This window comes from Gadus chalcogrammus, chromosome 9 (genome assembly GCF_026213295.1).
Source record: "Gadus chalcogrammus isolate NIFS_2021 chromosome 9, NIFS_Gcha_1.0, whole genome shotgun sequence".
Lineage (NCBI taxonomy): Eukaryota > Metazoa > Chordata > Actinopteri > Gadiformes > Gadidae > Gadus > Gadus chalcogrammus.
In genome coordinates, this window is record NC_079420.1 from 16,685,132 (window position 1) to 16,712,730 (window position 27,599).

Here is a 27,599-nt window from a genome sequence, read left to right on the forward strand (position 1 = left end):
GACTTAAAGCAAGCATGTAGAGTAAACGCATTTTATTTTTTAACATCGATACGTACAAACAAACACACACAATTTCAACAAATAGTTAACATTGGTCCCTTTTTCCAAGGCTACATAAAGTAGAGTTTGACAGCTCCGGTCCTCACTGGCAACAATTAGTGTCGCAGGTCTTGTCTTTGCACACGCACCCGGAGGCGCACTTGCTGCAGCCTGAAGGACAGCACTCGCAGCAACCTGCCGGAAAAGGAAAGATCAGTTAAATAGATCAGGATAACGGACCACAAGGTTATGCAATTAAATGGCCTCAAGACCCGTCTATAATACACATTATTTCAACATCAAGTCAGTTATATTTAACGGAAGGGCTGAAGGCATGGTTAAAGATACCCCAACATGATTAAAATATTGAATGACATATTTTGCACCGAAGGCGATTCATCTTACTTTTCTTGCATTTTGTGCAGGAGCAGTTTGCGCAGGTGCATGATGTGCCGCAGTTGCAGGTTCCAGCTACAGAAACACAAATACGATACGCCGTAATAAAATACCCTGCTCCGAGTCTGATTGGAATAACGGCAATTGCGTCGATCACATAACACGATGAATACGAAACAATCAGTGTAACTCACTCTTGGCGCAGTCGCAGGGATCCATTTTTTTCAGGTGGTGGTCAGTTCTTCTCTGTGTTGAGCGAATGTGTTCTTGTCTCGTCGGATTGTATATTGCATGTGGCTGGAGTGTCACCTTTATAGTGTCCTGATAGAAACAAACCCGGGTGCAAAACGCACGGCCCTCGTGCTGTTGATTTTGCGCACGGGTTTTTCGAAAGAAAAGCACATTCCTCAAGTTGGGCGGTGTGCTATTTTCAAATTACGTAAGTCTAACCGAATTTTCTCGAAGAAAATAGTAGGATAAAACAACCTTAACCCTAATACACCTGAATATGTTCAGGCACGTGCTGTGCCCTGATGATGTGATGTCAAAATAATATTATGTTCGATTGGATTATTTAACAGATTTAAGATCCTGCGTCCATCTAAAGAGGAAAATTGTAAACATGCAAGGAAATCTGAGAGATCAAGGCAGGCTCTATATAACGCTGTGATAATATTGTTCATCCCAGAATACATTTTAGAACACCGGACTTGTCCTTGTTCAGTCGTGTGTTTAAAAAGGGTCATTCATAATTTAATTGCCCGTGACTCAAATTTTGATTAGTGCACACGGCACATAACATCTTGGATGCAGTAAACAACTTTTTTTTTCCAATGCTGCATTGTCATTCTTCCGGAACGATCGTGTGACTGGACCGCCGCGCCACACGCCCCCCTCAGCTCTGCACTCGGCGTCCGGTGCCTAGGAAACAACCGCCTGACGTCATTGTTTTGCACTCGTATTTTTTTTGGTTTCTTTGTTTTGGATTGTTAAAACTTCGTGTGCATTCTCGGAAATCGTATTTTTAAATGATTTCCGAGAACCTATCTATCTATCTATCTATCTATCTATCTATCTATCTATCTATCTATCTATCTATCTATCTATCTATCTATCTATCTATCTACCTATCTATCTATCTAGCTATCTATTATATTTATATCGAAATGGTAAGATAATGATGTTATTGAACCTTTAAGAAGAAGACTTTAAGTAACGTTATCACAAAAAAAGTTTGGTTCAGTAAACCAAATATTGTATCAAGTTGACCAACATACAGTGATTATAGTTAGCAGAACCAAGTATATGAGGGGCCTACTTTTTTAAATACAATCTGTAATTATTGACAGGAGGCCTTTGTTAGTTAATGAATGATAGTTTCCTGTAACCCAGAAAAAGATTAGTGCTTTTGATAGTCAACAGGCATCATCCGCATCATATTATATGGGACAATACCTGCTGATGCTGTTGCTGTTGACATAGATTTATTTTTTAAATGAGGGCATTTTTTCTGGTAGAACAATTACTGTGTTCAGATTTTTTTATTTGCCACTCTCTTATTTTCTTAATATATTAAATTTTATTTTTAATGCACGATATATGGACTAGCATTTATTTTGGCATCGTTTACAGTGTTACATTTTTGTCATACGTTCTTATTTTTGCTGAAAACGTGCTTTAACCTGATCTTAATGAACCATTTTCAGTGGGAAAAGTCTGTTTTTTTCCTACATAAATGTCAGTTGCTGTATGTGGTTGTTCAATAAAGTTGGTATGAAATTAAATGGCGGCCATCTTTGTATGCCGTACCCTACCATCCAGCACCCAAACGTTACCCATCATACAAGCATGCTGTGACTGCAGTTACATTTTAGATGCCTGTTTTCACCATACAATGTCCACGTGTTGGTAGTTACTTCATATAACTTCAGATACTTAACTGATTTATATACGCGGACTCTCGGATTGGGTTTTGGGCACGGAAATGGCAACAAACAGTAAACGATTCAAGGTTAGAAAATCGACCCATTGGTGAAATGTGTTATAAGCTACAGCCACAGTTACACAGCTGCAGTCCGTTGTGAAATAAATCATAGTTATTACGCTTCATGCTATTTGTTTATCTATTTACTAAGTGCATGCGGATTTCAGATGGTACTATCTGCCCGGCATTTGAAAGTTGTTGGTTTTAGATATGAACTTTTTGAATTACGAAGCAATCTTGATATTCCAAAAGACTGATGCTCGCTATTGTGCCTTTCTTCCTTTATATTGATATTAACATGACTGGAGAAAGGAACATAGTTCTGATGTTTTGTCGGCGTCAATGGAACTGTAACTTGAAACACAAACCCCCATCTGTGCCCATGATAGCTAGATGATGGATCAGATGATGCCTCGTCTTTGCAAAACTTCCTACAGTGGTGCGACAGAGTGGGCCTTAAACTCAACCACAACAAGGTATATATTATTCTAAAGTGCAGTGTTATTCCTTCTGTTTACCTGTTAGGTCCACCTAGATTATAGTTGACAAATTTCATTGACAGAAAAGTAAAACAATTTGTCAATATAGCTGTGACCTTACAGAATGTGTAACTTCAAATTAATCCTTCTCCCATTAGGTGTATGTGAGTAGAAAGGGAACACAAGCAGACTACGGCATGCTGGCTAAGGAGGATATAGAGGAAGGGGAAGTTCTGTTTATAATTCCAAGGTCGGTTCTGCTACATCATGGAACATCCAAGGTCTCTGCAGTACTCGAACAAGGTGCGATCTTTTGTTGTGAAGCACTGTCAGACAAAAAAAATATTAAAATACTAGCATGGTGGGCTGTTCAGCTCATATCATCTCATGTCTTATCTGGTACATTGGATTTCCGTACACATTTTTTACAGAAGGGAAAGCGAATGAATAATCAGATCTAATCAGGCCTCCACATTAGCAACTTCAACACACCAACACATCACACCCCCACTCACTGTCACATCTTCATCTTCCTACAGGCAAGGAGCTGCTGGAGAGCTCGTCGGGATGGGTGCCACTACTTATGGCTCTGCTGTACGAGTACACCAGCCCAGAGTCGCCCTGGGCTCCCTACTTGTCACTCTGGACCGACTTCAGCCGCCTGGACCAGCCCTTGTTCTGGTCAGAAACAAAACATATATATCGGTTTAGTTTAGTAGCATCGACTATAAGTCAGTAGTAAAATAGAATAATATAATCTCAGTGTTTCTTTTCTTTATCCATTTGAGACGTGATGTTCATTCAAGAGTTGTCATTGTGTTAAACCGCTGTTGGCGGGGATTGGTGGGGTCCGTGAAGGTCCAAAGAGGAGCGGGGAACCCTCCTCAGGGGCACGGGCATCCCGGAAGCTGTGGAGCGGGACCTGGCCAACATCCAGAAGGAGTACAGCACTGTGGTCCTCCCCTTCATCGCCCAACACACCGACCTGTGGAACCCCAGCATACACACGCTGCAGCTATACACACGCCTGGTAGCCTTCATCATGGCCTACAGGTAATTAGGCTCATGCACTCACTCACATACTGAATAGTATGTGAGTATTATATTCTTTTTTATATTATTAGTAATTGTATTATTTTGCTGGGTAGTTTCCAAGAGCCACTGGAGGAAGAAGAAGATAAAGAAGAGTCGGATGACGATGAGGAAGAGGAGGAAAAGGCCTCCAACCTACCAATGATGGTCCCCATGGCCGACATGCTCAACCACGTGTCCAATCACAATGCCCATCTTGAGTACACGCCGGTGAGGAGACGCCCACCGCACCTTAGATCTACACATCAAGAATCAACCGCCATGTCACCACGTGATGTCTGCAGGCTTGGCTACATTTGGCGTTTCTATTCAACTTTTAAAATCAGATTTCCCTGCAGTTGCGTCTACACACCTGACACATTTCCCTTCATTTCAACCCATTCTAAATCAGTTTTCTTGCCCTTTCTTTAAGGAGTTTTTGAAGATGATTTGTGTGCGTCCCATTCGCAAAGGTCAGGAAGTTTTCAACACCTACGGCCAGATGGCCAACTGGCAGCTTCTACACATGTACGGCTTCACTGAGCCATACCCTAGTAACTGCAATGAAACTGCTGACATCCCTATGGCCAACCTCTACAAAGTTGCAGCGCAAGGTGACCAAATATATTGTTAATCTATGACCTATATCCATAAATCAATCATGTATCTGTGATTGTAATTGAATCACAAGTTAAGCAAATAGTGACTGAACTGTTCCAAAGTCTAAAGCCTCCCCCAGCAGGCTTTAGAACAGTTCACTATCTGCTTACCTTTATATGTAAATAAGGCCAGAAGCCTTAGAATAGTGTACAGTGGAGGGTTGGTCTCAGGGTTTTTCAGAGATGCTTAGAGATGGAAGGAGGAAAATTTAACAGGTAGCGGCCTATTTTCACTTTCAGGTGTTCAGTCTGACCTCGACAGACAGCTGGTAGAGGAGAAGAGAGCATTGATTCTGAAGATGGGTGAGAAAGTGGCTTTCATCTTTGGCAAGCAGGGCTGTCTCACAGACATGGAGCTCCACACCACACTTAAGGTAAAAACATTGGTTGATTTTTCTCAAAGCGATTGTGACCTCATGTCTGTTTAATGAGGATAAACATACTTGGACCCTGATGAACTGGTTTTATTCGGCAGGTTCTTTGCATGTCAAGGGAGGAGTTCCAAGAGTTTAGAGAGAACGAGGGATGGGAGGAGGATGAAGAGGCAGACGACGAGAAGGTTTCATTGGCTTTCTCCAACGAGGGGCTGCCTGGCCTTCCGGCTCCATGGAAGTGGTTGATCCACGCCGCAGCCCGTTTGACTTTGGACAGCTATGGATCAGCTGAGGGAGGGTGCTTAGACAGGGACCGTGTTTTAATTGAGGACAAGGTGCAGCTTCAAGGACTCAACCCCAGGCAGCTGAGGGCACTTCAGGTGCGACACGGTCAGAAGGGCATTTTGGACAGAGTGCTGGCACTGACCCAGTCATGATGCACATCTCACAATTGAACATTAATGCAATAGTACTTTCAAGGTATTCCTGTGAGGGCACTCGAGATTCTGTATTTTTTGTTTGCGTTTTATTAAATGATTCAAAGTATGAACCTGTGACTAAAGTCGATATATAAATCTAATATTAGCTTCATTGTATCAGCACCATTGGGATTTGTAATAACAGAAAGATTCACTTTTTTTAATGCTTTATTTCCTGTATGTATGCATACTGCAGTTAAGTAGCAAGAACTAAAGGCAACTATAAAGAACTACAAAAACACACGGACCAATACATTTACAAAACATTCAAAATCCTTACAAAATGGCCTGTATTGGTCCTTGTTCTTTAATGAGGATCTTTGTACAAATGTTCAAGATGCAGTTTTGCCATCCTACCATTACTGACAATTGTACAAGTGCCAGGGAGAAGATATTATAGGTACAGATAGACATGACAACACTAATTGTCACTCCTCCCAACACACAGAATGGACCCCCATCTCAGTCAGGATGACAATCCAATGAATTCAACCTCTTGCCGCACATCCAAAAAGGCTCAAAAAAGCAAAACAAAGAGCAGATAGCCGTTTTATTGCATCCTCTACTTTCCATATTGACTGAAAAAGAAAAAGTCAAAGCAGAAAAAAAAAAAAACTTGTGGGAGGGAGGCAAACCAGGGGTACGTGTCTTTACATGTATTGTTACATTTGATATGGACACTTTAATTTATCCACCTAGTCATTCAATCCCCTTCCCCAGCCCAGATATTTACAAAGGATCAAAAAAAAATATATTTAACAGCATGTCCAAATCTCTCTTCTGAACATCAGAGAGACAAATGACAACTCAAACTCTTCAGATTCGTATGCAGTAGTCCTATCCATTGTTTGAGCGAGTATCATTGCCAGTTTGTCCAGTGCCAACAGTAAAGGAGGTGGTGTGTGGATGTGTGTTAGGACCCCAACGTCTTTCCCATAGACAACAGGTTTGGCTGGGATAGACTAGCTGGCACCAGTGCCCTCCATCACCTGTTGGGCCTGCTTCTGTCCCATACAGCACTGAGCTACGGACTGGAACAGCCTACAACAAGGAGGAATGAACGGTTAACATCTATAAGTACTAACCCAATTGGTGTCTTTAGGAAGGAGCAATAAATGGAAGCTTAGCCATTAAAAGTTCCATCAAATAAAAACTAATTTGTCATCACAAGAAAAGGTGGTTACTGAATTGGGTGAAAGGGTCTGGTTACCTACGGTAAATCCAAGCATCTTAACTCATTGCAAACTTACTTTTCAATCTCAGGTGCACAGTGCACAAAGTCATGGCTCCAGAACTTGAAGGCAGGATTTTTGATGAGCTCAATAAAGGTGATGAGAAGCCCCCATGGATGTGGTCTGTTCACGATCAGCCTTTCCAGCAGAACCCTACGTAAAAGAGAACACAGCCGGAATCAGACCTAATTAAGCTTAATGGAAGTGAAGCGGTCTGGAGTCCCTGCCAGCTGATACTACAGATATACATGTGAGCCGGAGACCTGAAGCCGTACCTGGTGATCTGCTCCTGGATGGCCTCGGTGTTGGCCTCAGCAAACAGGTAGAGCATGGTGCAGCTGAAGTAATGGGTGTGGCTGTTCGGGTAACGGAGCTGATTGGCTATCGCGTTTAGGAACAGGTAACGCCCTGCAGAAAACATGTGAAGAAGGAGTCAATCTGCAAGCCTGATCAAAAATTGTTGATGTACAAAGTATATCATTCCTTAACACTTCAATGAATCAGAGTTCATTAATAACAAAGTGACCGCTAAAGGCACATGCACATCATATGTTCTTACCCTCCGTGTCCAGATCCACAGCCAGGTTTTGGAAGATGTCCATGTGTGCAGAGTGGGTGATTGTGCTCATGGATGGGGTGCTTCCCTTGTTGTGGATGTGAGCGATGGCCTGCGTCCCCACATACAGCACTAGGGCATTGATCAGCTGGATGTTGTAGCGATTACCGGGCTCGTTGGAAACCTGGAATGAACCGCAGGTTAAGAGAGGGTCTTTAATGACCCCACGCCATCAATTCAACACAAGATATAGAGGAGAAGCAGAAACTATTTCATTCTCTTCAGTTGTCTCATATCTTAGTGGGCTCTTGGTCCTACCTGCAAGTTGCTGCGCAGCTCTGAGAGGAAGGTTACTGGTGAGCGCGTCTTCAGGTAGGAGTCCAGGTCCTTCTTGAACTGGGAGGGCATGACCCCGGTGAAGTTGGTGAGGATACGAGGGGCAATGTTGATCTCGCTCAGCATGTCCACCTGCAAAAAAAACATAAGACACTCATTTTTACATTAAATTCCTTTTACACAACTTTCTTTGGCCCATCGTAGCAATAGGAAATAATACTACCATCTAGGGCTGCAGGATATAACGGCTATGTAAGATATATCGATATAATTTCCAAGGGGATACAAGATTTGACAATATCGTTTATATTGATATACGAGTTAAAATGGTCAGTTTCCGCCTCAAGCATCCGTGTTTGCCTTGGAGACTGTGAGCGCGACCCCTCCCCCTACCACTCTGCCCTTCCGAACGTGCCGTGTGCAAAGACGCCTGAATCCCGCCCCCTCACAAACACAACAAGCATGGAGGATACCGGTAAAGAAAACGAGACGGCGTCGTGAGACGAAATTGTTTCAAAGATGAGAAACAACGGCTCGATAATATGGAAATGGTTCAGGTTTAAAAAAAACAGATGAGCAGCAGCTGCAGTTCATCTGTGTAGCAAAACCGTTGGCTAAAAGTGGAAGCACGACAAATCTTTTCCACCATTTACAGCAGCGGCACAAAGTGCAGTATGAGGAATGCGTAAAACTCTGTGGCCGCGACAGCTTCTTCTGCCCCCAAACCAGGGCCTAGGGCGGCAAATGTGTTGGGGGCGCCCTCTGGTGGCGCCCTTAATTAATTAATAAAAATATAGGAAACAAGCAAAATTAAAACAAACATGTTCCCAAATGGAACGGAGAAGGGAGGGGGCAGGGGATTAAAGTTAGGGCGCACTGAAACCCTCACCGTAGTACGCAGGACAATGCGAAGTAGCCATCTAACTCACTATCGAAAATATCGAGATATATATCGTCATTCATATCATATTTTGCCCATATCGTGCAGCCCTACTACTATCAATATAATACATGCAATAGGTAGCTATGCCTTTTATACTAAACTAAAGTTTTCTATAATGACCTCAACTTAAGGGCTGATTATGGTCCCACTTTCACACAACGAAAGGGGGTTACGGACCCTTTACGTCCTTGCGGACCCTCCTTGCGGACCCTCCTTGCGGACCCTCCTTGCGTCCACCGCAAGGGCCTGACATGCACCTCCCAAAAATTGTAACCTTCCGTCGAGGCGACGCAGCATTGAGGGCTGCAATTGGTCGGCTCACTAAAACCCGACGCAGAACCAAAACAGTTTGAGGACTTTGTCTAAACGTCTGTGTGGTCCTCGCGCTGTGTGAACGTGGGACCATAATCAGCCCTTTAGCTGATCTATCCACCTGTTGTGAAATCATGTGCTGTGGCAAGGCATCAAAAGGTAAGCCTTGATTCAGTTTAGTTGGCCACTCACCTTAAGGTTGGGTGTGAAGGGGTCAGGAAGCCTCATGTTACGCGGAAAGGCACTGAGGATGAGATTGCGGAGCTGGATGCAATTGGGTGGGATGACGTCACAGAAGCCGTAGTGGTAGTCACACAGGAACTCTGGGAAGTCGTGCAGCAGTACCAGAAGTACGCGCAGTGTGCCCTGATGAAGTTTATAGAAATAAGACACCGCTCAGATCAAAAGTCCACATTATGAAATTCGTATGCAATGTACAGGTGCAGCAGATTTAGCTTGGTAGGGTTTATGGAGGTTCATGTTGGTGTACCTTGTAGAGAATTTGCATAGGTTTGTTGAGCTCTACATTCCTCAGGAAGGGGGCCAGGTACTTGAACAGGTCGATCAACAGCTGGGCATACATGGGCCAACCCTGGAAGACAAAGAAATACAATTAAGACTTCCATTATGGGTAGGCCTAATCCAATGAACAAGTGTTGGTGTCGCAAGATGGTGGCGAGTGTGTGGTCCACACCTTCTGCTGCGGCGTGTGCGCCAGCATCCTCGCAATGAAGATACGGTGTGAGATGAGCTCCAGCCAGGCATATACAAAGCCAGGTGCTTTGGTGGGCCGCAGGATGTGGAAAGTGTTACTGGAGGGAGGGAGAGCCGCGTTAGAAACACTGTAAGGACACCATTGGGAGCATTGGGATAGAAGCGCTTGGAGCCCATCGGGCTGTAGGAGGTGTCCTACCAGAAGGCCGTGAGGGTCTGGAAGTTGATGGTTTCCAGGACGTGTTCCGGGGCGTTGAGCTCCAGTAGTAGCATGATGAAAATGCGATGGTAGGGCAGCTGTTGGAACTCTGTCTGCCGCACGTCATGGTCCTGGATCAGCACGCCTACCACAATACCCAGCACCTGAAGACAACCAATCACCCATCAGTCAACTCCCCTTGCAGATGAACCACCTCTGGTGCCATTCAGCATCGGTTCATGGCATGTAACCAGTACCTTGTTGAGCAGATTGATCTTGGTGACGGTGTTGGTGGCCTCTCCAGAGTGCTTGACCAGCAGGGCGATGAGCCGGACGAAGGCGTCCAGGTTGTGGTAACACTTGGCCCTGATGATGGCTGCGCTGGCGGCAGGGTTGTGCTGCTGCTCGGCCTGTGCCCGGTAGCTGATCTCCACACACATCTCTGTGCATAGCCGGAAAAACCTGGTGATCAGGTCGTCTGTCTTCAGGATGCCCTGCTGGTGCATCTGTGGAGAATCATGCGATGGTTAAAACATACACTCATCCATTAAACAGCTGCGATCTGAAGGATTGGAATCAGCCGTTACTTAAGGGGGAGAATGTAACACGGAGGACCCGTTTTACCTGTCCAACAAAGGCAGAGAAGGCCTTGGTGCTGTCTCTGCCGGCTGCAGCAGAGTGGTACAGGTTGACCCACTCCCTCAGCAGGTATTCTGCCTTCTCTCTCAGGCCCGGAGGGTCGTCGTACTCCGATGCCTGGGAGATGCCAGAGTGCATCATGAAGTTGGGTCCTCCATGAGCTCGGTCGATCATGGCCTCGTAGTTGGAGCGAACGACATCCATCAACTGGGGCAGACTGGGAACGGAAGATGGCGGGGAAAGGGGATGAGTACAAAACAATTTCATTTAATCCTGGATCATAGCTTCTCTTCTGGAAGGAGGACTACACTGTAGTTGGGAGAGCCCTCCTTTACCCTTCTGGTGCGTTGGCCCTGGAGTGTGCGCTGGTCCTCATCAGGGTCTCGATGGTGTGGAAGAGGTCAGCCTCTGTGATGTGGCCAACACTGCGCTCGTCTACCAGCAAAAGCTTCACCAACTGCATGGCAAAGGCTACTGCCATGTAGTGCAGTCCATTCTCCATCGACTAGAGGAGACGAGAGACAACCGGTTATCCTGCAGCATCTTCCCGACATTCAACAAGCATGCCCATCAGACAAGGCAGATATGTCGTTTCCGGCAATTTTCAGTACGTCGTGATCCAAGTAATGCAGGTGTGTGCCGCGTACCTGTGCCAGGTGAAGGTCGTACTGCTGCATGTTAACCAGATGGTTTCTGATCAGCAATTCCACAGCCTCCACGTTGTACTTGTACTCATCACGGCACTCAATCAGACACCTAAACAACCACAAGAGAGTCATTAGGACATTCAAGATTGTGACTTATGAAAGATGCACATCTTGAAGGGGAGCACTATATCGGTGAAGGCATTGGTAACAGTGTTTTCAGATTCTGGTCGGTCTTCCCCCTCACCTGGTGATCTGCTTATTGCACCACTGGGGTCCATAGGCGCGTCCGTCTTGCAGGGCTTTGAGCACTAGTAGGTGGCACTCTCTGTAGCGCAGCAGCAGGTCAGCATCAGCTCCGCTGGTTGCATCTAGCAGACCCTCCACAGCCTAGAGAACAGAGGCATAAGAAAACACAATTCGGGTCAGTCTCTGAAATCAAAGTTTGAGAAACAAAACGCAAAAATGGATGCAGACCCGCTTGAAAAGAAGATGTTCGACATTCGTCTCAAACCGTTAGCCTTTAACAGATTTACAGCTATAGTCTACATAGGCTGAAGAACATGGCTTCCATGAAATAACTAGTCACCATCTCACCTTCTGCAGTAACCCAAGTGCAGCGATGCCGTCCCTGGAGTTCCGGGCCAAGGCCACGGCTTCCAGCAGGCTGCGCAGGGCTTGTGTCTGAGGGTTCAAGGCCAGGGCTGGGGGGATGGCATGGAGGTGTTGCTCCAAGTCCGCCATGCACTTGTCGTAGATTTGAGCAACATCATCAGTAGCCCATGCCTGTTGCTGTTGCCAGATAAGGGTGTATTGTTGGAATGAATTGGTTAAAAAAAAAAAAAAGTTGAAGCCAACAATCTCAATCAGCACAGACAATATAGACGTGGGCCGTGTTTTATTTTTTTTAAATAAAGCCGCTTTAACTGTAAACTGCAGGAGTGTTAAAATAAAGAGTAAGCAGCATGGACAATGCCGAGTCAAGCATTAATAAAACCCTGAACTTTTTGCAAGATTAAGAAAAAAAAGCCATCTTTATTTTGCAAACGATTCATTAAGGCTTTGAATTATCGTTCATTAACTGTGGAACATGAAAGAAAACTAGTTGTTTTTTATCAGTTACGAATTGAGGCCAATGTTTATTTCTTCAGAAGGTTATTTTTTACCTGGCAAACCTCCAATGGCAATTAGCATTTACACTTTACATCGTGACTGCAAACTGAACTTCAAATTAAACAAAGAAAACCAATGAAAACTAGTTACGATTTATTTGACGTCATTATGTTTGCAAAAATCGACCTATAATCACTCCAGAAAATAAGCGGCATCAAGTTTTGTTTCATAAAATCGGGACACAAGCCGCATACGGTACCTAAAAATAAAAAAAGTTGTATTGGTAAAATAAAATAACCAGAAAGAAACTCAATTGTACAACAGAACGTACCTTCATTGGTTGGGCGAGGAAACCGGTGGGCTGAGAGAGGTCATTGCTCGGGAGGAAGCCTGGAACATTCCTTGCAAACTCCTCATACACGGCCAGTTGTTTTGGGTCCACTCCTCCCACCTACATACAAATACAGTTAGCCAGGCCATCACAAGCACCACCGAGTAAATCCTCTTCGAATGCAAGCGTTAACAGCAGTAAAGCCTATATGCCTTGACCCACCTTGAGTCTGATCTGCTCAGGCATGCGCTCAGCCTGGTAGGTCAGCACGACGGGGTCACAGTAACGACGGCCTTCCTGGCGTGCATGCTTCCTCAGCTCAAACTCCTGGAAGAAAAGTCCACATCCAAACGAGTCAGACCCGCCCAATGGTTTCTCTCTCCGAGGAAAACGATGGAAAAGAGTCAAGGATGGAACTAAATATAAAACATTTGTTCATGCTGAAACCATGCACATTATTTAGACGAACCAAACTACACAACCATCCTTGGCCCAAACAAAAGTCTTACGGTGGCCAATCTCTTGTCCATCTCAGGTCCAGCCTTCTCTACTGCCGTCTTCTGGATGAAGCAGCAGGCCAGTTCACAGTTATCCTGGGCAATCCTGGCTGCAGCCTCCTCCATCATCTCCCTCTGCTGAGGGGTGGGAGCCTGCCGGGACAACGATTGGAGCAGCTTTAGGGGCAAGTGGAGACCTCTTCAATGCCAAACGACTGTGCCGTTCACGCCCCGTCAGGTACCAGCGTATCAGAGAGGCTCACGGTCCGACCTACCCTCAGCGCCGCGGCGAAGCTGTTCTTGAGGTTGGTGGCGATGCTCATGAGGAGGGGCTCCCGGCACGTGATCATCGCCATGCCGGCGGTCAGGTTCCTCATCATGTGGTGCGCCGCTACACGCATGCGAGACTCCTCCGAGTCCAGGGCAAAGTCCTTCCTCACAATCTGCTCACAGGTTGTCATGGCAATTTTGATGGAGCGGTCGACCACAGGGTGCACCAGCTCCTGGACGGCCCGCTCGACTGACTGCCGCACACACTGCTTCAGCTGAGGGTGGGCCTGCAGCAGGGGGATCTAGCATGGGACGGAACACGTTCAGGTTAAAACCATCAACGGGCAGAACTAGAAACTGGAATGAGGTTTAGCAATGGGAGGGGCAGCATAGGCCACTTAAACCATCAATTGTAGTGCAAAAGACCAGGACTCTGGCAGTACATGTCCAACATTTTACTTCCCCAAAATATGTCACACTGTAACTGAGGAGCATTTTAAGAACGCTGATGACAGTAACTTCCATCTGGCCGATGCCACTAGATGGAGGCTGAGCCAGATGGGGGCCTCGTACGTACGTTGATGTTGATGTTGATGTGCGGGGCCAGGCCGGCCAGAGCGTAGACATTGATGTCATGATAACTGAACTGTGGGGTGGGGGGCCCAGTCGTTGTGCAGGCGGTGGTAGTGGCAGCAGGGGTAGAAGGTGCAACTGCAAATGGAAGAAAGTCTCCTGTTGGTTACAAAACGCTATTTTGATTAAAATCATGGAAGGGGAAGAAGCACCGCCAGGCTGGATACAACGCAAATCAAGCAGAAATTATTCACGCACAAACCTCGTCAAAAGGCTCAAAGTACAAACGTATATGCAGATACAAACATAAAACCATCCGACGCAACGTTCAGACTTGAGGAGCAGACACTGAAAAAAGATAGCAGAAATGTTTAAAGAAACGATTGAGAGCATTGAGCCGTGAACCCACCTGTGGTGACAATAGGGAGCATCTCCTCTGGAGGCTTGGCCTCTTTCTTTGGTGCAGACAGCTGCTCCTCCAGGCTCTTCAGCTTCTCTTTGTCCTTCAGCAGCGTACCCGGCTTGAGGTCGTTAATGTCCAGAGACAAGTTCTTACAAAGAACTTCAATCTCAAACTTAAGGTTAAGCTGCAAAGAGAAACAATTGGAAACATTGGCTCGATGAAACACAACCGTAACAGGTCACTTTAAAAGCCAGTTGGCTAGAATGCCAGTTTTCCTTGTTCACAAACAACCCTATTAGCCTTTAACTTTATCCCAACGACTCAGCTGACAGAGTCTGAACAATCTTACAAGTCTGTCTTCTGTCAAACCCTTGTGCTTTAACTTGGTGGTGGTGCAGATTGGTCAACCACCTCACCTTGAGGTCATGCTCCTGGTGCAGCTCTGCTAGAACATTCATGATGGCCATGGTCCAGGGGTTCTGTGGTCTGAACACCTACAAATGCACACACATGTCATTTCAACCCAATCAATTTGAGGCTTTTCATTTTTCCTCAGTATATGTGCGGCAATAAAGTGTAATGATGAATACACCGTCATTAAATACCCTTTTCTAGGCAACCATAGGGCATTAAAGAGCTGATCAGCCCCCACATTCTAAAAAAAATATTTTTACTGCAGAAGCAGTGAGACAAAATCCTATTCCACTTACCACACTGCGTAAACTGGATTCCAGTACTTTGGCCACAAAGGGAACAACGTACAGGAGTTCTTGCTGACCCTTCACATAGGCTTCCAGCAAGAGAGACTTCACTTCCAGGTCCTAAGAATGAAACAGATTGGCAAAGGGATTGATTTAATGGCACCAAGGTCACAAGAATGTCCACTGACTAACAAATGCAAATTAAGTTACTGACCGTGTAAAGAATAGGCTTATTCTTGGCTAGGGTGATCATGCCCAGCCAGTGGCCCAAGTTCTTCAATAGGGAGCGATCAGAGAAATTGGCTGCAGCCTTGTCCGAGGTCAAGAGCACCTATGATACAAAATACGTAACAGGGAGTTTAGATAAGGCACCTGGGAAACATTTATGACAATGTGTATTCAACCAAAAATGGCCATAACATCTGGTTTAATTCACACCAATGGCAAATGTGTGAGGGAGGGGCAAGGTTATTAATTGGAGACTGAAAGGTCAAGGAATCAAAATCTGCTTAGCACCAACACAATTTTTTAAAAGCTATTCATGTACCCTGATATTTCTGTAGGTTTCACTGAGGACCATCTTCCCAAAGTCTGGGTTCTTCAGCGTGTCCAAGAAGTTGGAGTACAGGCTGTGGAAGTTTGGCTCTATACTGACACGCTTCATCACTAGGTACTGAGACACCCAGGGCATGAACTCCTCCTTCACAGTTTCCTTCAGCTCCTCCACCTGGCCAGAGAGAAACGGAAGTCAGATTCAGCCCAGGTTCACAGAGTTACATTGGGCGAGGCCACGTGGCCGAAGACTTCTACTATACCTTCTGTGTCATGTTCGACTGAGACAGGTTGTTGAAGATGAAGGCGATCTTTTCCTGGACGTTCTCCGGCGGCTCTACAATCCTCTCTGTCTGGTCGGTGGCTACCAACAGTGTGTCTATGTTGGTTGTGTTTATTGAGGGCTGTAGACAATTATAAGTTAAAAGTTATAAGTTAAATTAATTACCTTTGTAATAAGATTAAACCATATTTCGGAAAGATCTGTGTACATTTTGTGTGTTCAGGCATCAGAACATAATGCGGATGAACTGCAGAAAGGCAACTACCATAAAAGAGGGATAAAAACCGGAATCTGAAGTCGTCTAACCAAAACATGATAAAGCATCGTGGCCCAAATTTTCTCTTTTTCGCACTAGCCTGCCCACAATGCTGTCGGCCTTTTGTGTGGTTCACGTATAGGACCGTGTTTCCACACGACCCAATGCATAATCCCAACAAGGGTTATTAATGCAATTTAGATGTGTAAGAATCCAATGTATGTATCCAAACGATACTGTATCCATACTTCTGCTGCAGATATTTTGAGAGGCGCCCTTTGGCCAGCCGCTTCTAAATTAATGGAATTTCTCAATATTTGTAGTATGTGATTAGAATAGTTTTCTACATACAGAGGGAGATAGGTAAAATATAAACTGTGGGAAACAGAAATGATACATGGCAACAGTCAAAGCTTATTGCAACATAGGCTTGAAGGATAAGTAACAGTTAAAAGTCCACATCTACTTCGACAGGGCTGTCGAATCCAATTCCCTCACTATACTGCATTACAATTGCAGAGGGGTGGTTCAGCTGAACACGAAATAGTACTTGCAGTTGTTTATGTGTATTTTTGTTAAATATGATATAGAAGTAGGTAAAATAAATCAAACACACCATTATAGTACTTACGGGCACATCCTTCTTGAAGCCACTGGGTGTAGGTCTTGCGATTGTAGTGGTTTTGGCCACAGTAGTTGTGGCGGTGGTGGTGGTGACCAGGGTGCTAGCCTGACCAGGCTGCGGGGCTTTGGGCACACCAGGCTGCTGGGACTGAGCTTGGACCTGGGCCAGGGCTAGGCTGCCCGGGGTAGTGATGGAGCCTTGCAACTTCACCGGAGGGTCCCGTGACTGCTGGCCATACTCGATATACTGTACACACAGGATATGGAAAGTGCAGAGCGGGAGACTTATTTATTTTGGAGTTGCATTCTTTGGCCCAAACCAAGTCTGGGACAAAGTAAGAAAATCATTAAAATTCAAAACATGGAAAGGGGAAGATTAGGGAAACCTGTTTACCTCTTGTAAATGATGGGGAAATTGCAAGAAGTGGCCAATTGAGGCCAAGTGTTGACAATACTGAGGATAATCCTTCAATCTAGATTTGAGATGAAGGAAAATGTTAACCTTCTGATACAAAGTTGAATGATGATAAATGTTTAACAGGGAAAATGTTTGCATACCTGTTTTTGAACCTGTCTAGAGCAGCAATTCCGAAGTAGTACATTTTTGATCCAAAGGGTTTCCGCAATGCTTCAAGAACATAACGCAGGGCCAGTCCTAGAGCCATGTAGGTGACCAGGCCCTTCTCAATGATGCCTCCAAACAGGCAGGCGGTGATGTGGAGCTCCTTGTCTGGGTACTGGGGGAAGAACCGATACTCCTCGAATAGATTGCGCAGCATGCAATTGAACACTTCTCTCTCCCGCTTTATGGTGGAGTCCTTGAACCTCTGCAGCATCTCCAAAACCTAGAAGGCGCAGGAGGAGGATTATAGTTAACCAAAACTTACTGGAGAACAATGCTGCAGGCCTATACATTTTCACTACAATTAAAAAAGAAATTATAGTAAGTAACTCAATAGCTTTTGACAACTAATAATGTCAGCGACAACTGATGGGACAATGTGCTAAAACAGGACATCGCACAGCCCTACAATGTACAAAGTTCAGACTCCTCTAGTGACTAAAGCTGCATACCTCATCTACAGACATGGTGGGGTGTGGTGGGTGGTTATAGATGCGCTGGAAGTAGCTGTTGGCTTCATCATCGATCTCCTTACTAAAGTGCTGGTTAGCCTCTGGCCACACCTGAGAGAGGTCCGCTATAAGAGAAGAAAGGAATTAATTAAATCCACATTATTGTTGGGTTCTCCTGAACAAGTTACAAATTGAAATAGCATGACTATAACATCCATGCTCAACATGGGTCCCAAACAACTCAAGGTATCAGAAGGAACCAATTAGTTTACGTAGAACCCTTGGTTGATGCCAAACGCACATTAAAGTGGAACCAATAGACTTGTATTGGAATTCTGATAGCACTTATTCAATGACATTCCTCATGAAGAGCTCGGATTACCACACCATAAACAGTCACTAGTATGAATGCATGAATGAAGTGGTGAGGAAATGCAGTATTAGGCACGTCTTCTTACTCTGCTGAAAGGTTGGTGGGTTGAGTCCCGGTGTGCTCATCTTCCTTGTGCCGAATGGGTCACTAGTTACTGCAGGCATTCCAAGACCAGAACCAATGCTTGAGCCAATGCCTGATCCAAGAGGACCTAAAAGTAGGACATATATAAAGGGAAGACAAGATCTCAAACAAACCAATAGGTGAGGGATACAACATGAGGATGATCATTTCTGAATTGTGTTTTTGGGCAACAAAGTCGTGAAAATCTTCAGTACCCGAGTCCATGCCAGGAAGCTGGGAAGACAGGCTGCCGATGCCCCCAAAGGGTGTGCTGGGGTTGGGATTGGTCAGCGGTGGGAATGCTTTGGCTGGGGACTGTGGGTTACTGAAAGCAGAGCTCAGTGAAGACGGAAAGCCCTGCATGTTTTGGGTGTGTGAGGTGGTGGAACCACCGAGATTCAGGGAACCCATGGCGGACAAAGGGTCAATCTGTGGAAAGATCAAGAAAAACAGCAATGAAGGGAGAAACATTAGAAGACACTGAGACGCTAATGATACCAACTATTCACTAACGTTAAAAAAATAAAAAAGTCAAATGATCAGTAACAAGCTGCAGCCACTATACACTTGAGGCTAGCTCCTCACTGGACAACATAAAAAAATGAAATGCATAATGAGCATTCAAAGTTTGTCAGGACATAATATCCAAGACTGTCGCTTGAGTAAAGTCAATCCGAAGAAAATGCTAGACTTAATAAAAAACGTATCAAGAATTATAATGTTGCTAGCACTATACTCGTCTACCTCCAGACGTCTTTACCCAGAAGAATACGCACTAATCCATTAAAAAGGTTTGCCTTGCAAGTCTGGACAATCAACCGTTTAAAAGTGTCAATTAAACATTACATTACATTGTTAAAAGTCCATTCGCTCTTACACCTTAATCTTCAAAGAAATACTCCCATTTGGGATGATAATGATACAGCAATTTTCATTTTGCAAGAAAGAGTTGCATAAAAGATTAAGCACCGGTCAGGTTTCAATTGAACTTAACCACTATACGAATAAGACGATGAATCTTCATGACTCAATGAGAACTGCCCCATTAACTGGATAATGGAATAGCCCAAAAGGTCCAACTGAAATCTACAAACAACATTAAAAGGGTCTTATTGGGGAGGGATGGTCAGCGAGTGTGATACCTGTACTGGAGAGATGGCATCCAGGCTGCTGGTGCTGGGTGCGCGGCCTTTGGGCATCACTCCTGGTGGCGGCTGGCGGGCTTTGTTCATCACGTTGCTGCAGTTCGCCACCATGGTGAGGATAGTCTCAGACAGTTCCTGGGACACACTCCTTCAGGAGGAAAATATATAACCGGGACAATGTTTAAAACATCTCTGCTGTGATAGCACTCCAGGCACTAAGACACAGGTAAGACAGTCTAGCTGATTTGGGTTTACTACCATTTAAACAAAGTGGAGCCACCTGATAACATAACAAATAAACATTCATTGATGGCAAGACTTATCTTACCCAGCACAGGACTGTAGGCAGGCCAGCATGGTGGCCAACGTCTCCGGGGGCAGCTGGGCGCTCTTGGGCTGGTCCTTGTCTGGAGCCAGACCTCCCATGATTGATGGGCAGCGCCTCTTCAGGAACGTCACACACGCCAGAATGAAAGGCTCCTGACCAAAGAAGGAATAAAATAAATAAACATTGGACAAAGTTAGGCTATCACAGGTCCTTGTAACCAGTATTCCATGCACAAAAAAAAAGATCAGAATTGGTACATTTATTTATTTGACTTACCCCGTGCTCTCGTATTTTATCCGTCAGCCATTTGTCTAGTTTGAGGTATTCACGGCGAGAGGCAAGTGCAGCAAGATCAATAACAAAGGCAAACGGAGTAGCATTCAGCAGCATCGACAGAGACTGCGGGAGGAAAAAGATCATTATTGAAAACATATCATCCACCAATCGGTCTTACACTTAGTTGGACCTCTAGTAAGATCATGTCCATGATCATATAAGACAGTTGGGAGGCCTAGGTAAAAACTGTCCGAATAAGACAGGTAGACAGAAAAGATTAATCTCTTCGGTAGTTAATGATAATTTGGTCCATTTGAATGTACCTTCAAATCCTGGGCCACATCCAGAATACGAGAGAGCTTGGCCTGGTCGTAATGTTCGCCCCTCATGTACCACTCGGCCATCGAGTGCATGATTAGCTGGCGGATAGATGGAGACTGTCCCTAAAATAAATACATATATTCATGTTAAATATTATGCAGATGAGGGTGGCAAAGTTGATCTCTTCATGTTCTGATTCAATCAAAGAAAAAAAAAACATGAATAAGCACTCATTCTGGAAATGAGAAGATATTAGACATCGGAATCGGAATTTTAAAAATGGATGCAACCGAGTTCAATTGAACTTACCTGTCCATGCCAGGCATAGTGCAAGATAATGGCTGAGTTAGGGTGGTTGCCCAGGAAGATAGGCATGAGGGTGGAAATTAGCTCATGGCGAAGTGTGTGCCAGGAAGTGGAAATCTGCAGCAATGCCAGAACCAACATGTCTGGGCAGTGCTTGATGGGGAAGCTGAACAGCTGCTTCACCGGCTCATACTGGCCAACCTCTGACAGTCTGAGAAGGCTCTCTACCAGGTCCAGGCTTTTCCTGTAAACCGAATGGGCAGAGAGAGTATAGGATAATTAGACATTTAAATTAAAAGGAGTTTTGGCCAACTACATTATTATAGAGTTAAATCCAATCAAATTAATAAACTAGATAATCACATTTCTATTGTGTCAAGAGCAGCCAATTAAATCCATACCAGGTTGCAATCTCCTTATTGTCATCTTCAGGTGGCGCCTTGAGGATGTCAATGGCTACTGTGTGACATGGGTAGTCTGCGAAGCAAAACACCTCCGGACTCATCAGGGAATGCTGGATGAACGAAAGCTGTTGAAGAAAGAAAATACAACAAATCACAACCGGTAATGGCTTCCAAAAACAATCTACACGTCTAGTAATCATTCTACATGTTAAATACAGAATGAAAGTGCAGAATTTCAAGTCATAATAAAGCAAGGCTTAAATGTGTGCACATTTGTTTAAAGGTCTTGATAAGGTACCTGTCCCTCGGCATGTTTCCATGGTCTATAGATGAGATCAACAGGGAACAGCTCCATCGCCAGGCCCCTTACAATGCCACAGACCACAATTTTCAGGCCTTTACTGTCCCGGATCATGAAGCCATGGTGGTCCAATTCATACGTCACCTCCTTGAAGTTTAGATTGGGGTTCTAAAGCAAAGAGGAAAAAATAAGTTACATACTAAGAAACTTTAAGACCCACCGGCACTTGACCGAACAAGAAATATAGCAAAGCTGGATGGATTTTACGATAATGAAGAAGATGAATGACTTGCCACTTCTTTGACCACATCAATGAAAACATCCACGTTCCAGGTGTGTGTCTGTGAGCCATCACTTTTGTCCTTTCCATCACTCCAGATGCTGCTTCCTGGAGTCGAGATGGACTGGAGGAGACAAACTAAATGTTAAGACAGAGTGAAGCATTTCTAATCCAACTCAGTTTTTCCCACATCGCATGTCGACGCTAGGGTTGCCGCGGTGTGGACATTTTCACACGAGTAATACGCTCGTGTCAACACCGGTATAACCGGTATTAAATTTGAAACTATAGGTCAACCGCCATCTTCTCCGTCAACTCTCCTTTCACACTCGGTGACAGCGGCTGGCAGCGCGCCAATACTCGGCGTCTTATAACGTTCTATATATATATATATACACACACAATAGTATAATATAATTTTATATATCATAATATCACGGCCAAAAGCTCTGTGAGCCTCCGGATGGCCGTAGCGCGGGGAGCTCACGTAGGGATTGGGCTTTACGGGTTTGTTTACCGGCGTTGCTATGGTTACCAGTCTTGTAAGGAAGCACGTCAATTCTCGGCGCGACAATTCTCCCGCACAGAGCAGAACTGTTCTACACATTTTAAATTTCTTAATTATTATTATATTATTCATTTTTACTGAATTTGTTTTTTATTACTGAAAAAAACAAACAAAAAAATGTAATACCGTATACCGCGGCAACCCTAGTCGACGCTAGCTTTATCCCCAAGCATTCTTGTTTACCTGTAGTGGAATGCCATCAGCCAGGCCAGAGTGAGTCCGAGCCATCATGCCCAGGACCCTGGCTACCTGGCTGGCCGTCACCTCCCTCACCCCATACTGGAGGATTATGTTCCTGCACTCGTCCATACTGGAGAGGATGAAAGGGACATGATTAGAGTGGATGATTATGTTCCAGAGCTACTTCCCAGGTGCAAACTAAAACTTGGTCAGAAACAGATTTCTTGTCTTAGTTGAGAACTAATGTGAATTTAAGAGCAATGAAAAATCTAGACTGCTTAAGGTGTAAGCATAAATCTATGCGATCTTAGTGCTGTAATGAAATCTTTTTTTTTTTTATTACCATAGAAATTGTCTGATCCCCGCATTCAAAAATACGACTCTCATTTTAATTTAATGAGATGAACGACATACCTTGCACAGAAGCCATAGCCAACTTCTTGCATGAAATCTGCAAGAGAACTTTCCATCATGGTCTTGAGTAGCTCTCCAGAGTCTGGTAGGATCCTATCCATCAGAATGTCGCGTTTTTCAGGGTATAGCAGTGGTGCAAGCACCACAGGGCAGCGCTCCTGTGGGAAATCTGGAGGAAAATAAATGACAGTTATCAGAAATGAAGACATTTCCAGTATCCGATTACGTGGCAATTAGGTCTTTGCATTACTGATGCAAGCAATTATTATTTCAAAAGGAGCTTGCCCATTTGTGGAAAATAAAAAAAGTAATATTAAAAAAAATTAAGACGCAGCGAGACTGCCGCCAAACAGGCCAGCCACTGAACATTAGCAAACAAACTTATCATAGTCTCTAAACATCATTACATGCCGATGGGGAAGGCTTTATTTTTGATTATTTCAAGTATATCCGGCTCCAAAAAACATAACATGTATACACAAGGGCGGCAGTAGCTCAGGAGGTAGAGCGGGTTGGCTGGTATCCTGAAGGTTAGGGTCCCTGCTCCTCCTAGCTGAGGGTCGTGGTCTTGCTCCTTGAGCAAGGCACCTAACCCTAACTACTCCCGACGAGCTTGCATGGCTGACTCCGCCGTTGGTGTGCGAATGGTGAATGTGAGGCAATCTTGCTTTGAGTGGCCAACAGGTTAGAAAGTGCTATATAAATGCGGCCCTTTTATAATTATAAGATTTGAACTAAAATTATTTTGTATTCGTTGATGTTAGCTTGAACTAGTGGTTGTTTCCTCGAATACACCCCTACTGGACAACTGCCAGTATTTTAAAATCCTCTCAAATTACCTCTGCAGAGAGTATTGAGGAAGGCCTCAATCTGCTCTTGCCCTACACCACTGGCTCCCTTCTGGCCGAACAGCAGATGGGAGAGGAGCAGGTGCAGGACCTCTATGGCAATGTCCTGGAAGCCACCTTCCTGATTGCCTCCAAGGTCTGCGTCCACGTATGACCGCAGAAGATCTGGAAGCTTCTGCTTGACGAAGACGGCAGCTTAAAAGTAAAACATTAAATAGCCGTGATTAGGAGGTGAACATGCATGATATTTCTGTACCTCTCTTTAAACTACTGTTGAACAAGCAGAATCAAGGGAAACAACTTTGTTTACTTACCAAAACCTCGAAGGTCTGTGTTGCTGGAGATCAACAAGGCAAGGCCAAATATCACCTAAGGAAATACATTGTAAAGATAATGGTACACACAGAGCCAAGCATGTTACTTCTGTGTGTTTTTCCATAATATGAATTACAATGACAAACAAATAATTGGCGTCACTGGTTCAACCACTTGTTGCAAGCCAGAGTTGTACTTCAGGATTTTACCAATTGAAGTGAAATGTTTTCAGTGTAAAATTATATATAAGAATATTCTATCCTATAATCGATTTTTTTTTTTAAGAGAACCATTGAATGAAATGATTCTTCGCTCCCATGTATCATTTAACAACATGCTTAAAATAAGAGTATCAGTAGAGGCTAAAGAAACGACATGTTGTCAAAAGAAAATGTGCACAGCGCATTGTGGCATTGTTAGGCCATAAATATCAAAGAATCAGGGAAGCTGACTTACCTCTTGGACCTTGCTAAGCTTCAGAACTTTACTCAGCTGAGTAAATAAATGAGCTGAAGGCTTCAAACTCTGAAACACAACGATTACATATTATAAAAAAAAGCAATGTGATGGGCCGTCTCATGCAAGAGTAAGATCTCTTATCAGAAAAAAAACAACAATTCAAAATACATTTCGGAATTTATTAAAATACGGATCAACTCTTCATGGGGCCTTATATTTTTGACAGTGTTAACTTCCATAGCAAATTTGGACTGCATTTCACCAACAATATTTTTTTTTAAATTTTCATTAAAATATCTTGCGTTAACTCACAACTTGGAAAATAAATGACTAGTACAACAGCATAGCTTACCTTCTGGTAATGCAGGGGATTGTCAATGGCGTAGCACAGAGAAGAGATAAAGTTTGGCTTCGAGATCAGCGACACACACTCCTGGATCAGAAACTGAGTCTGTGGTAGAGAGAAAAAATGTTTGATTAAAAGTGTGATTAAAGTGATCAAATGTTGTGACCAAAGGTCGTAGTCACACAAAACGTATGATTACCACCAAAATGTCTGTCAATATAACATTGGCCCCAGGAAACATTTAAAATGTAGCATTCAATTAGTATTGCATGTACACAGGTAACTTACACCATCCTCTTGAAGATGGTGGTATACATATTAAGCGATTATAGTATTATTGAGAAAACACTGTTATTGGAAATTACCTGATGGAAGTCCTTGCCGCTGCTTTTACCATCGCCACTGAAATCCACATGAGAGAATAGACAGCGAAGAAGATGCCTGTCTGCCTCAGGGCCGTGACAATTCACAATCTGGCAGATGGCAAAAAAAATATTATGTTTTTAACAAGGTGTTTAACTAGATACACAGAGTGATGTGATAGCTGCCCTACTATCCACGTGTGTTTTACAAGTAGTATTGCCAATACTCACATGCTGTATTTCCTGCTGGCTGGCTCTGTAATTTTTTTTCGTTAAATTGTCCACCAGGTAGCTGATTTGAGACAAAGCCAGCGAGAGCGAGTCAAGATTCATTGCTGTTCGGGGCGGAAGCAGGCGGCCGAGCCCGGCGCAAAATCACCATTATTCCCCTTTTGTCCCTTCAATGATAGGTTACTTCTGCTCCCCCCCCCCAGAAAAAAGTTGTTGATATTGTGTTCCAAATGATATTAGTCCGTGGCTCCTGGCTCTAAGGAGAGTCCCTCAGTTTACAGTCATGTTCAGCGTCTGAAAAGGGAAAATGGGGAAGTCATTAGAGAAATAACGTCAAACGATGCTGAGAATTGGCAAAATAAAAACATCAGAACACATTGAAGCTATTTTACAAAAAGGGTAACAACAAAAACATTTTGTAAAGGCTTTGAGGCCTGCTAAAGTCACTGATCAAGACGCGCGCCGGAAGACGTCTTCGAGTGAATTAATAAAACGCGAAAAACTCCTTTAAGTTTCGTATAAACAACGGGCGTAAAGTATTGTGGGATTGTCTATCAACGCATGAAAATCTGTTTTGAACGGCTAGTGTTATCAATGATCGTCTGGCCTATGCTAAACCGCGACACCAGTCCAGGAGTAAAACATGACGCTAACCCACTAGCCTAGTTATACTACAATTACTGTTTCAAGTGAATATAAGCCAATTTAACAACTGATACTTATCATTATGTTATTTTACCCAAAGACTCGACAGAAAATAACAATAAACAAGTTTCCTTCATACCAAGTGACCTTAGTTTAAGCCACCAATGGAAACAAAGAACAAGATCACGTAGGTTTTGAGCAACGTTATCAACGGCTATCGGCACATTGCGGAACGTACAAACCTAGGACTTTATAACATATAATGTGATGGCTCTCTCATTTCTTCTGTAGGTTATATTACAATCGAGGTGAATACGGATGTTTAATATATCATTATAACCATCATGTTTAACAATTCAACTTTGGGCACATACAGTTCACCCACACGGGGAAATTAAACAAAATATAAACCCTGAAAACATACGTCTCATTGTGACAATGAACTTAATGTCACAGAGGGTTTCAAACGTAGAGAAAAAATTGTCATTCACACTCCTTTAATAGCTACATAAATGCTAAAAAGAATAGCACTAACACTCATGGAAGCTAACGTAGCATTGTGGCGTCCACTTATAAGGGGGATACAGACCTAACTTCGATTGTCCAAAACATCCAATTACATTAGATTTTTTAAATATGCAGTTATGTTTATAGCAGGATATATAATGAGCTGGACGGGCCCGTTCGCCTCGCTCCGACCACTGGAAACGCAGAGGCCGCGGGCTGGAGGGCCGCGAGTATTGCCTTGCCAGCCTAGCTAACGATAGCTAGCTAGGCTGCATAGACTCCCCGTGCTAGTGACCAACACAGTGAATCCCCATTATCACACAGCGAGCTACAGTCTCCCTTGCGAGTTTCATTAGAAAACTAGAACTATGTGATAAGCATCTTCAGTAGAAAACTCACCATTCTTTCAAAAAAAATGAATTAGGTTTTCATCCGTCTTTCTGTTTCATCCACCAAACTTATCGAAATATGAGTGTCGCTCTGCGTCCTATTCAGTTAGATTTTTAAAAAATAAAATGGCGACTGTCACTGCCATAGCGCGTTCACAGCGAATGTACGAGCATTTGCTCGTTCTCGTGATAATAATAAAAGTTGCCCGCGTGCACGTCTATAACTGAACTGAAGACAACACACCAACGGGCATGAATCGAATACATGGTAGGATTTATTCCAATGAAAATTTACCTACGATGAACATTGAGAAAGAAATGCACAATTACTTAAAAGACATCACATCATAAGGACAAAATACCAACCCCAACATTTACCCAACTACAACAACTATGACAACAATACTAAAAGAGAATATGCCTTATTATATCAATAATAATAATGGTAGTTTAGGCTGTGGCCCAACTGGGTCCTACTACAATAATGAGAACACTCAATGTAATTTAAAAAAGACCAAATCATTCATAATTAAACCATAATATAGAGCATATTGTGCAAAGAGGGCAATAAGCCTATAACTCACTAATTCAACTTTGATGTTGATGTAATTTATTGTTTATTTGGCTTAACATGATCAATCCATCATAACATATAGACAACAAGTGTGTTTATTTCTTGTTATAGATCATTTGTGGCTTCTTCCATTATTTAAAACGATTTTGTTAAGTTATTTCCAATTATAAA

At 43.7% G+C, this 27,599-nt stretch overlaps 3 protein-coding genes across 9 annotated transcripts; 1 reads left to right on the forward strand and 2 right to left on the reverse strand.

Annotated features, from left to right (window-relative positions):
- setd6 (SET domain containing 6, protein lysine methyltransferase) lies at positions 1–5,650 on the forward strand. Its single transcript, XM_056599146.1, has 9 exons — positions 1–2,446; positions 2,809–2,895; positions 3,057–3,201; positions 3,438–3,579; positions 3,757–3,951; positions 4,047–4,200; positions 4,403–4,583; positions 4,869–5,002; positions 5,104–5,650. Exons 1-9 carry the CDS (start codon positions 2,420–2,422, stop codon positions 5,437–5,439), a joined length of 1,401 nt encoding a protein of 466 aa, XP_056455121.1. The 5' UTR covers positions 1–2,419; the 3' UTR covers positions 5,440–5,650.
- On the reverse strand, positions 18–740 carry LOC130389384 (metallothionein). Its single transcript, XM_056599148.1, has 3 exons — positions 630–740; positions 445–510; positions 18–234 (listed from the first exon to the last, which is right to left on the reverse strand). Exons 1-3 carry the CDS (start codon positions 652–654, stop codon positions 143–145), a joined length of 183 nt encoding a protein of 60 aa, XP_056455123.1. The 5' UTR covers positions 655–740; the 3' UTR covers positions 18–142.
- On the reverse strand, positions 5,374–27,029 carry cnot1 (CCR4-NOT transcription complex, subunit 1). Of its 7 annotated transcripts, none has more exons than XM_056599144.1 (49): positions 26,865–27,029; positions 25,314–25,607; positions 25,086–25,193; positions 24,727–24,825; positions 24,372–24,440; positions 23,915–23,969; positions 23,592–23,795; positions 22,753–22,921; positions 22,342–22,468; positions 21,604–21,714; positions 21,308–21,478; positions 21,007–21,134; positions 20,609–20,849; positions 20,302–20,421; positions 19,979–20,101; positions 19,703–19,854; positions 19,372–19,522; positions 18,445–18,658; positions 18,192–18,317; positions 17,734–17,858; positions 17,218–17,504; positions 17,054–17,132; positions 16,667–16,906; positions 15,760–15,900; positions 15,492–15,671; positions 15,159–15,275; positions 14,954–15,064; positions 14,660–14,737; positions 14,250–14,427; positions 13,845–13,978; positions 13,273–13,569; positions 13,010–13,150; positions 12,723–12,827; positions 12,501–12,620; positions 11,654–11,848; positions 11,304–11,446; positions 11,060–11,168; positions 10,748–10,917; positions 10,398–10,629; positions 10,031–10,279; positions 9,774–9,937; positions 9,555–9,672; positions 9,351–9,452; positions 9,053–9,226; positions 7,588–7,737; positions 7,273–7,453; positions 6,989–7,121; positions 6,732–6,866; positions 5,374–6,522 (listed from the first exon to the last, which is right to left on the reverse strand). In XM_056599144.1, the coding sequence occupies exons 2-49, from the start codon at positions 25,413–25,415 to the stop codon at positions 6,444–6,446; spliced, it is 7,137 nt and encodes a 2,378-aa protein (XP_056455119.1). In that variant the 5' UTR covers positions 25,416–25,607; positions 26,865–27,029; the 3' UTR covers positions 5,374–6,443. The 7 variants fall into 7 exon arrangements, with proteins under 7 accessions (XP_056455119.1, XP_056455118.1, XP_056455116.1 ...); XM_056599143.1 differs by having other exon boundaries at positions 13,845–13,999; XM_056599141.1 differs by having other exon boundaries at positions 13,845–13,999; positions 16,652–16,906.
- Between the last annotated feature and the right edge of the window lie 570 nt (positions 27,030–27,599).

Coding starts and splice junctions, on each gene's coding strand:
- LOC130389384 (XM_056599148.1), bottom strand. CDS start 654: ATGGATCCCTGCGACTGCGCCAAGA. Junction 511..629: donor TCCCTGCGACTGCGCCAAGA/GTGAGTTACACT, acceptor GTGTTTCTGTAG/CTGGAACCTGCAACTGCGGC. Junction 235..444: donor CTGCACAAAATGCAAGAAAA/GTAAGATGAATC, acceptor CTTTTCCGGCAG/GTTGCTGCGAGTGCTGTCCT.
- setd6 (XM_056599146.1), top strand. CDS start 2,420: ATGGCAACAAACAGTAAACGATTCAAG. Junction 4,584..4,868: donor CTACAAAGTTGCAGCGCAAG/GTGACCAAATAT, acceptor TTTCACTTTCAG/GTGTTCAGTCTGACCTCGAC. Junction 5,003..5,103: donor AGCTCCACACCACACTTAAG/GTAAAAACATTG, acceptor TTTATTCGGCAG/GTTCTTTGCATGTCAAGGGA.
- cnot1 (XM_056599137.1), bottom strand. CDS start 25,415: ATGAATCTTGACTCGCTCTCGCTGGCTTTGTCTCAAATCAGCTACCTG. Junction 18,659..19,371: donor ATGCCATCTCTCCAGTACAG/GTATCACACTCG, acceptor ATCTTTCCACAG/ATTGACCCTTTGTCCGCCAT. Junction 16,922..17,053: donor TTCCCCATCATTTACAAGAG/GTAAACAGGTTT, acceptor TGCACTTTCCAT/ATCCTGTGTGTACAGTATAT.